Here is a 10,287-nt window from a genome sequence, read left to right as displayed (position 1 = left end):
AACTGATAACTAGGAGTCTGTACTCCTATATCGTGAGTCTGACTTCATGTGCAAATAAAATTATATATAAATAAAGCAGATACCCGATCCATTAAAATATGCCTGGATTAGCCCCATTCCATTGCAGTGGATCTGATTGGGACATCATATTATGGACTATTAAAATAGTCATGCACTCAAACAGCAGATCAGAACATCACAAAAAATTGTAAACACTGCAATTACCATAAAATGGTTATTTATTTCCTTTAAAAATGTGCACTCTCCTTCATTCCTTCCTTCCTTCACTACGTGAAGTAAATCTAGGATAATATGTACAAACAATGGCAACAACTTGTTTTTTTTGGATCATCTACAAGAGGGAAAGTCAACTCAAGGCTTTCTACAGAAAGCCAAGATTTACATAAATAAATCATTTCTGACGCCCCTTACTGCTTCCATGTTCCACTATTGCCTAAAGCAACATGAAACCTAAACAAGTGGATAAGCAGTAAGGCATCACAATTCACATACTCAGTTGGATGAAAGTGAATTATTTGAAAGTATGAATCATTTTTAGAAGGCACTGACTGCAGATATCCCTGTGCAGACAGAATGTTCCAAGAAAAAGCCAGAAGACATTTATGTAGTAATCAATTACGTCTACTCATACACCAGCTCAATTGCCACATGATCTTTAAGGGCTTCATTCTCACGATACACATAGAGCGGGGAGTCTTTATTTTCTGTTGCACATTTGCTGCCCACATCGCATTCACCATCGGTCAGAAGGTCTGGGAGAGAAGTCACGCAGGGGTCGTGCTCCTGTAGGGCCGCTGGGTAACGAGGAGCAGTTTTCTCGATTCGCAGTGAGCGGCGTACAGGAGTAAAGAAGCGAAGTTCCTGGCCATTAACTCGGCCTGATTTCTCCCTCTGATGACTCCTTTTCCCACTGGACACAAACCACAAGAAGACTATAAAAGTCTACAGACTATACACAACGCAATTCTTTGGTTTTTTTTTTACTCAAGCTACCGGAAATGACTAGCATACAACTACCAGGTGTGGGAACCTGTGAAATCTCTAACTGTAAATGAGTAAGCATTTACTGCCCTCATTTCAAGGACTATCAAATGTGCTGATCAGCTTTACAGCCATAGTCTGTAGATCATTAACATCACTAACAATTTATGAATGGATTATTAAACAAAGTCTATTGTTGGCATGATCACACCTTTTCTGATTCTTCTTATGCCATACAACACAAAATAAATATTGACAAGCATTCAGACTTTTGAAGAAGGAGGAGAAAAACAGACAAAAACAAAAACCAGACAAAAGAACTACTTTTGGTTCCATAAAAAGAAAAATGTTTATAAAAAGGAGAATTAAAAAAGATGCTAAAAACCCTTTATCGCATCTAATAAAAGGTTCTTTAAATCTTTAAAAGGTACATTATAACATTTACACATCTCTATTACAAACATGGTTCTTATTGGAACTGAAAGTGGTTCTTCTATGGAATCACTGAAAGAACCTTTTTTCTTGTGCTGGAGCAAGTGACTAATACACTAGAAGAGAATAACATACCCTGGAGTAGTTGTGATCTTGTATTTTATTACAGACGAGTTCCCCCTGGCCCCTCGTATCAGTGCGCCCACAGGTTTTGGGGTATGCATATCACATTGGCGCTTGCCCTCTCCTTCACTGTCCACTTCCTTTCCTTCCTCTATACAAGGGGAGGCAGAACCTAAAAATAAGACATTTGTGAAATGATCGTTACATTGTGTTTAGGGCCACAGCAATGCAACATACTAGGATTATCTGCAGTTAACACTAAAAACACTTAAGAAACTTCAAGAAAGTTAGAACTTCTAAACATGCTTGGGGACACAGCATCACTTACACAAGCCAATACGCCCCCCCCACAAAAACAAACAAACAAACAAACAACCCCCCCCCCAGAAAAAAACAGTAGTAATTTGTCATTTGTTTACCTTTTGCTTCTTTCTTTTTCAGGATCTCGAATACCACAGCACGTAGTTCGTCCACAGGCTATCAAAGGGAATGGTGTTATTATATATTTATTATACTATTAAAACATTTTATCTATATGCAATATATATATTTAAGTTCACGAATGATTGGTCACTCAACTTTTATAATAATATTTTTAACAAAAATATTATTGTCTGCACTTAGAATAACTTCTAAATTAAAGTTTAGGAATTTTGTATATAATTTATTATTATTAATCAAACTGTATTATATAATTTGCAAAGAAATTAAACACTGTGATATCAGCTTCATATATCTGCCTTTGGTCACCCTGCTCTCTGAGTCCAATCGGCCATAAACACATGTAATGTCTATTATCTATTTTAAAATGGAAACCAGGAGGTCAGAGAGAAGCACAACACGTGTAGAAATGAGGAGTGGAAACAGTATAAAGATCATTTAAAACAAATCAATACAGCACTATATAATCTGTCCCCATAAACTTGAAACATCTGCCAAGCAGCCATAACCTGCTTTAAATATAACGTCCAAATGCTACATTGCACTGTGGAAGTAGTTTATGTTGTTCTTCTGCAGTATATTCAAAAACAAACTCAAGAGTCTATGGTATTTTATAGTTTACCTCATCTCAAAACATTAGGAGGTCAGATTCAGATAATCTTTAGATACTTCAGATTATCAGATAAATACTGAACAGAACTACAATAGTTAAGAGCACATGCATGCACTCAGATAAGACTGCAAACTGGCCCGCCTTTGCTGAAGACTGTATTATAGTATCTCCCTGAACAAACTGTACTAAATCACACTGTAACACACCCTGTACTAAATCACACCCTATTAAGCGTCTAACTATATCGTCCAGAGTAATGGGGCACCTGTTCATTCATTATTTTTTCTGAAATCAAGGCATTACAACAAGAGTTTATTCTGCTTTTGTTGGAGTAACTGTCTCTACTGTCCAGGAAAAAAGGCTTTCTACTAGATTTTGAAGCACTGCTGTGAGGATTTGATTGCATTCAAGCACAAGAACGTAAGTGAGGATGTTGGATGATCACCAACCCGCCTCCTCTCAGAAGCATATGGAGCACCATCCATCATTCCAGTGAATACAGTTCCACTGCTCCACAGCTCAATGCTGGGGGGCCTTAATACCCTTCTAGCCCACATCTGGTAATAGGCACGGAGCCAATATGTTCATGTTTATCTGTTCCAGAGAGTTCTGTTCTATTGGCAGTACTTCTCTACAGGGACTAGCATTTGTACATCTGCGTCAGCAATGGATGCTAGTTAAAATAGCTGAATGCATTCATTAGTGTATGAATGCAGTGTCCACAAACATTTGGACGTTTACTGTGTTGTATTCTGTTAATCACATAATTACAAGAGTTCATTTAGTGTAAACGTGTGGAGTTCTGATTACCTGACTTATATTACACTGAATGAAAGGAGCTTTCTTGTCTTTGTAAAATAAATGACTGCGGATAAGACACCAGTTCACTTTTCCCAGCTAAGTTCTGACCCATGTAATGCAGCCAATAAGACATCACGAGTCGCAGTACATTTTAAAATACTAGCATAGACGAATGCTATGCAAAACAGAGCTGTGATTTATCTCAGCTTGAAAAAAGTAAACAATTTAAGTTAACGATTTTATTTTATATCTTTTCTTCCACTTCTGATAAAGTGGATTATGCAAGGCCCTAAGATGATCCAGCATAACAATATTAATGTCCCAACATGAACTCCTTCCTGAGGAATTTGCAATGCAAATTCTCAATATCAGTGCGTAATCTCATCTCTTAGAGGTTTAAAAAAAAAGAAAAAAAAAAGGAGAAGAAAAAGACTATGTCCAAATGTTTGTGGACACCCCATGTAATACATGCATTAGGCTACTATTGTTGACGTGCAAAAGTACACACACATCTAATCTAGTCCCTGTAAGGAAGTATTGCCAAGAAAATAGGAATTTCTGATTAACAGGAACCTATTGGCACCATGCCTAATGCCTAATACCAGGCATGGGTTCGAGAAATATAAAGCCCTGTGGAGCAGTGGAACAGTGTTTTCTGAAATTACTGTGAGAGGGGAAAGAGTTAGGGAGTTGGGGATGAAATCTTTACAGCAATGCTGCTCCAACAGCTAATAGAAAACCTTCTTCCCAGGACAATAGAGACAACTACTCCAAGAAAAGCAGAATAAACTCTTTAATACCCTTGCTTTCGGAAGAAACAATGAATGAGCAATATATCACAGGATTATAATAAAGTGCGGCAACAGGCAGTTTTTACAAAGGAACTGTCCAAAACAGTAGTACAGTCTTTACTATCCATCACCATAACTTCATTAAAAACATTTTAATGTTTTAAATAAACTAAAACAAAATGTACCAACTGGCACTGGACATTCACCCAGTTGGCACATGTATCTCCCTCTTAGTGGCTCTAAACTTTGCTCGATCTGTTAAGCACTGTTACCATTGGTATCTATGGCAACAGTGGCACAGCCATTTCTTGATCTTAAATACACTGCTATTCAAATAATTAGAAAAGAAGCTGGAACGACAGGGTTTACTTCCAAACACCTGCTCGCTCACTATTTCTTACGAAATCAAGGAAAAAAAAAAAAAAAAAAAAATATATATATATATATATCCTGCTTTTGGCTTTCTACTGAACTTTGGAGCATTGATGTGAGGATTTGATTTAATTTGTGTTCCCGAAAGTACTTGATAAAGCAGCCTCATTCCAGAGAACACAGTTCCACTGCTCCACAGGTCAATGCTGGGGGGCTTTATACCCCACGCCTGGCATTAGGCAAGTAGGTTTGTTTACCAGCGTCGGAGAGCCTTATTCTATTGGCAAATACTTCTCTACAGGGACTAAACAAGCTGTGTTTGTGTCCACACGTGCATCTGCACATCTGTGTCAGCAACGAGTGCAATTTAAAGTAGGTGAATGCATTTATCAGTAGGGGTGTCCACAAACATTGAGACAGAGTGTATCCTGTAAGCTGAGAGAATACGAGCTTCGGAAATGTGACACAAGAGTGCACTGGTTTGGAAAGGTCAGAACAAAATATCCCGGCCTATTCTAAAAAAGGGAGAAGGAGGATCTTATTTCCCAGCAGTTCTGGGCTTGATGCCATAATCTGTTTAAGGAGCATTTGGTCTGCAGCGTTTGGAATTAAATTCAAAGCCTTTCCAGACAGCTATGCACACAAAGTACTGCCTGCATTAATGGTGTTTTATAAAGGTGAAAACTGAACACACACACACACACAGTTGGGGTGTAACTATACCAGCTTGGGAGATGTGCAGAAAAACATGTTTTATCTGAACAAAAGAGACTCCCTATAGAGAACTATAAAAGGGAACAACTTTTGTACGAACATCAGACTACTATGGGCATTTTCCATGTGCTGTGTGGTCTCCGTATTCTGCAGAATACTGCAATAAACTTTTCTACTTAAGACGGACAGCTCTCTGTGTGATCTTTTCCTCATCCACGAGCATGCTGATCATGGACTTAGAGCTGTGATCGCGACAATATATATATATATATAAAATCTGAGACAGTGCAGAACAGCACAACCTTTTAAACTCCAGCTTAAATGCGCCTCAGACCTCCTCCTGAAGTGGTCTGAGTGATTGCATTAGTCTCTGTTTTTTAATGCATCTTGTATTTGTATGTAGCTTGGCCTTATCCAGATATTCTCAAGATAATCCTGATACTCAAGATGCATGAAGTGACATGCATCTTGAGTTAACTTTTGATAAAAGTTACTGGCATTGCTGATGTTATAAGCTTGGACTTTAGATTTTAATACAGTTTTACAATGCAGACCTCGGCAGACCAGTGGATTAACTTCAGAGAACATGCCTTGCAGCCAGAGGTTGTGGATAAAATCTGTTTTATGGTACCTCTACGACATCAGTCTATAACGTAAACATGGTACTGGAATAAGACTGGGCTAAATATAGAAGACACTTATCTGTTTAAAGATGCTTGGCTTAGGATTGGCCTCTTGTACACTATAATACAGTTTGATGTATTCTAAGAATTTTTTTTAGGATCTAGTGAAACCTTGAAAAATGGTAAACGGATACCAACAACAGACAGTTAAAGACCGAATGTGTGTGAGAGGGAACGCAAGTGAAACAAAGAGAACATAAAGAAATAATGTACCTCTCTGACTACCCGAATGGCTTCCTCAAATGTAGGTAGAACGTTAAGGTTTCCCTCTCTCTCCATCAGCCTGACTTGACAGATCCAGTATTTGGAGAACTTCTGCGCCATTGGCACTCGAGACAATACATCTCTAATCTGGTCTACAGGGCAACCCTGTTTAGCACATCAACACAAAGAGGAAAAGGAGAGAAACTTTAAATGAGGACTGTTAATGACAGCTTATATAAACAGCATTTAGAAACAGATCAGTTGACTTGTGTTGGACAGACCTCAGGCACTGCTAAATACACTATATGAAGAAAAAAAAAAAAAAAGGCATTGGGACACCTACAGGGACATCCCATTTTAAACCAATAGGCGTTAAAAATGAGTTTTTCCTCCTTTGCAGCTCTAAACAGCAGGTCTGGAATTTTGCAGTTATTGGTTCAGCAGAGCATTGGAGACTTTTCTGCATTAAGCTCTGAGCTCAGCACTCTGCCCTAATCCTGCTCTGTAACTTTACGTGGTCTGACACTTGGTGGCTGAGTTGATGTGGTTCCTAAATACTCCCACTAATGAATAATACCACTCAGAGCTGATGGTGAAATTCCTTTAAGAAATCCCAGCAGGGGTGTAATGTTACCTGCTCTAGAAGTTTGATACAGTCATTCAGTGACTGGTCTACAACACAGACAAAGCCATGGACCTCATCCTCCTTTTCCATGGTAGCCCAGTAGCTCTGAGGATAAGCAGCTGTAGTCTTTCTCCTCACTGGCTTAACAGGCATTGGAGGACGCTTGTAGGTTATACCTCTAGATTCTCGCCATTCCTGGAGTTTACGCCTGTTCAAGGTGAATCAAGATATTGAGATTATTAGTATATGCACCACAATGTTTGACAAAAGATGGAAAGCCACATTTCAGCATTACACTACAGCAATTGCTCAGGTTTTTTTTAGATAAATGACAAAAACACTAGACTCACATTCTCTCCTCCTGAGCAGCATTTTGCTTTTTCGTTCCATCAAGAGGGACGGTCCTAACACCCTGAGTCCCAGGGTTAAATGTTGATTTGGGGGTCTTAAGCTGCACTGATCCCTTGGCCTGGCTGGAGCTCTTGGAGTGGTGTGGAAGACTCTGTGGTACTGAGACTTGAGCAGTGGATTTAGGGGGCAGTTTAACTGTGGTACACTGTCGTTGTGGTAGTGCTTTTTTATTGCCTGTTGTGGTTGCACTTGCTCTTGTGGAAACATTTGCAGTTTTGGAAACTGCTGAATAAAGAGCTGATCTTGGCCTAGTTGCAGTTGCGGTAGGAGCGTTTCTTTGCGAGGCAGGGAGACTAGACTTATTTGCAGGCTTATTTGATTGAGAAAGTGGTTCCTTTGGATTTGACTGTGATCTGACCTTTTCTGTCTGTGAATTTCTGGTCTGATTTCTCTTTACCCGAGTGTCATCACGGCATGCTTTATCTGCAAGATTAATGTGTGTATTAGTCACAGCTTTGGACTCAGTCCTGACCGGCCCCTTGTCTTGCAGGAGTCTCGATACTGGAAATGTAATCCTTGATCCTGAAATCATTTTGCTGGAACCAAATTCTTTTCCTGTGACAACCTTTGGCATGCCTGTTTTGGCAATGCCCATTTCCCCTCTGAAAGAAGAAGCCCTGGAAGATGTTTCAGCTTGCCCACACATAGGTTGCTGGCCTGTCTTTAAATGCTTAAATTGTTTGGAAGCTCTGACACCTGTTTGGAGAGCTGGTTTTATCTTCTGCTCTTTAATAGAGACATTTCTAACCATGCTTGTTAATTCTGAATGTGTTCTATAGTGTTGTGTTGCTGTTTGAGACATAGTGGGTTTGAGCACTGGGTTGCTGCCAGAGGGAGCTTTGAATAAGCTTCTCAACTCCCTTTTTGAGGTGGTAATGTTTGTATGCTTCTCGGTCAGTGCATCTCCCATCTTCACATCTTTTTTCACATCCGTAGCATTCCGAGCACTGTTCTCCTTTCCTTTGCCTGACTGAGAAAAACAGAAATGTCACAAATGTTAGCTGAAGAACCTACCTGTCTATGAACCAAAAGGGAGAAAAGGAGCTTTTGGGACTGTGGTCTGAAAACTTACAGACTGAAACTGCTGCATAACCTCTTGGGTCTTTTTCAGATGTGCACTGTCCTTGAGATAAGGCCTTGAGGAAGGGGAAAAAAATGAGAAACATCCAAATACTGGTCTGACACCGTTTCAGACATGTTCTGAAATTCAAACGTGAACCTACCTCGGATTTGGTGGTTTTAATTTGCCTTTTGCTGCCAGGTACTCTGCAAGTTTCTGCTTGCGTAACTCTGTAAACAGATCATTTGATTATGAAGTATCGCTCTCCCTCTTAGCCACATAAAGTACGCTGTGTAACGGCAAACAACACCTCAAGCAAATTCAAGAAGAACAGATGTGAAAAGGAGTGGTGACATTGGGCAACTGCAAGTTCGTTTTGCATTCAAAATTGGTGTATTACACAAGAGTAATACACCTCTCCCCGTCACCTGAGACATTCACCACCAGCGATGAGTGTTCAGAGCATGCAGCACTATCAGGGACTCAACCCATCCAGCTGCACAGTGTATGACCACCAGCATCCATGCCAGAACCAGCTGATACAGGACACGCTTCTTTCCATCAACTATTACTCTACAGTATACCAATACATACTGCAGCCCATATGCTGCTTAGGGTGGATTTATTTATCCACTATTATTTAATAATACAAAATATACTTTACACTAAAAAAAGACTGTACATATTTATTCTGCATCATAAAATAGAACATAAGATATATTCTGCACTATATATTATCATTTTTTAAAATGTTTTTGTATGTATAATGACATTTCTCATACATTTACCATATTCACCCATATATATATATATATATATGTTTGGAGAGCAATGCCAATGTTAAATCTATCAACCTGTCAATCATCTAGCATCCTTGCAGGTCCACTTAAACGAGTGGGATATTACACTCATGTGCAAAGACAAACTAATGATCTAGTCATGTATTTTAACCACAGCAGATGGACAAGTTAAGTAGATGGATAGATGCTTTAAGCTTTGGCCACGTTGTTAATGTTTTGAGGCAGTGCAGGCGAGCCTGCCCTGTCTTCAAGTCTTCTGGTCTGATATTAGTGCTGGCTAACGTTACTCAGACGTAACGCAAATACCCAGCACAGAAACAGGACATTAGGACATTATTAAAACGTAGCCCAAACTGCAGGTCAATCTTCAAAACAGGCTGGACGTGTCCTCTCTGTATCACAATGTTTACAAGGCTCTAAAGCTAGCTAACAGTTAGCTACTAGCTAACGTAACGTCGCCACGCTCCTGAAGCTGAACAACAGTCAGAATCGTTGATCTACCTGTTCGCGACAGTTTGACCGCGTCTTCATCCGTTAAGGTCCCCATTATTGTCCAGAAATACACTATATTTTGACCTTGTATTGTTTAAACAAGCAAAGTGTGCGTAAAAGGGGCGAAACACTCCCCAAAACAGTCGCACACAGTCGCTTGAATGCTGCGGGTTTGGCGCCCCCTTCACTCTCATTGGTCCGTTCAAAGATTTGAAAATAACAGCCGTTTCCGGGTGATAAAAGTTCCTGAATAAAAAAAACAATAATGGCCATTTTACTTGTAGAAAAGGGTAGTTTAAATATTATATAATATTTATAATATTTAGCTAATTTAATGAGCAACAATTTCTGCAGTACTACAACTTAAAACGGGCGGAATCTCTTTTAGCGCTATTTTAGTGTCTAGAAGAGATAGCTAGCCAGCTCGCTATTTAAAATTTAGACTTCTTAGTTCTGCATAATTTGTTATTATTATTTTTCATCTTTATAAGATTTCTAACACTCTAAATTACAATTATTTACATCTTGCTTCGCTCGCACCTGCCAAAACAATGAACTTTTATTTTGATAAGCATTTACAGGGGAGGTCACAACAATTGACAAACGCCTTTATTTTTAAATTATTTTATTAGTTATGTAATTTTATTCATGAATACAATACTTTTATTGGACTACGTTTTGTGACATCACACAGCCACAATATTATTTATTGCTTTTTGAACC

General features: G+C 39.1%; 1 protein-coding gene across 1 annotated transcript; it reads right to left on the bottom strand.

The window, feature by feature from the left end:
- Nucleotides 1–246: 246 nt before the first annotated feature.
- Nucleotides 247–9,735, bottom strand: ckap2l (cytoskeleton associated protein 2-like). The gene is made up of 9 exons (XM_072665295.1): nucleotides 9,574–9,735; nucleotides 8,436–8,502; nucleotides 8,285–8,348; nucleotides 7,152–8,182; nucleotides 6,811–7,009; nucleotides 6,186–6,341; nucleotides 1,977–2,034; nucleotides 1,570–1,729; nucleotides 247–931 (listed from the first exon to the last, which is right to left on the bottom strand). Exons 1-9 carry the CDS (start codon nucleotides 9,617–9,619, stop codon nucleotides 643–645), a joined length of 2,070 nt encoding a protein of 689 aa, XP_072521396.1. The 5' UTR covers nucleotides 9,620–9,735; the 3' UTR covers nucleotides 247–642.
- Between the last annotated feature and the right edge of the window lie 552 nt (nucleotides 9,736–10,287).

This window comes from Salminus brasiliensis, chromosome 20, assembly GCF_030463535.1.
Source record: "Salminus brasiliensis chromosome 20, fSalBra1.hap2, whole genome shotgun sequence".
NCBI lineage: Eukaryota > Metazoa > Chordata > Actinopteri > Characiformes > Bryconidae > Salminus > Salminus brasiliensis.
Note: the sequence above shows the minus strand (reverse complement) of the source record. Positions and strands in the feature narration are given on the sequence as shown.

Excerpts from the sequence above, each read along its gene's own strand:
- ckap2l (XM_072665295.1), bottom strand. The coding sequence starts at position 9,619 with ATGGGGACCTTAACGGATGAAGACGCGGTCAAACTGTCGCGAACAG. Across the intron at positions 8,503-9,573 it reads GGTCAAACTGTCGCGAACAG|AGTTACGCAAGCAGAAACTT; the intron begins GTAGATCAACGA and ends ATCTGTTTACAG. Across the intron at positions 7,010-7,151 it reads GCTGCTCAGGAGGAGAGAAT|GCGTAAACTCCAGGAATGGC; the intron begins GTGAGTCTAGTG and ends CACCTTGAACAG.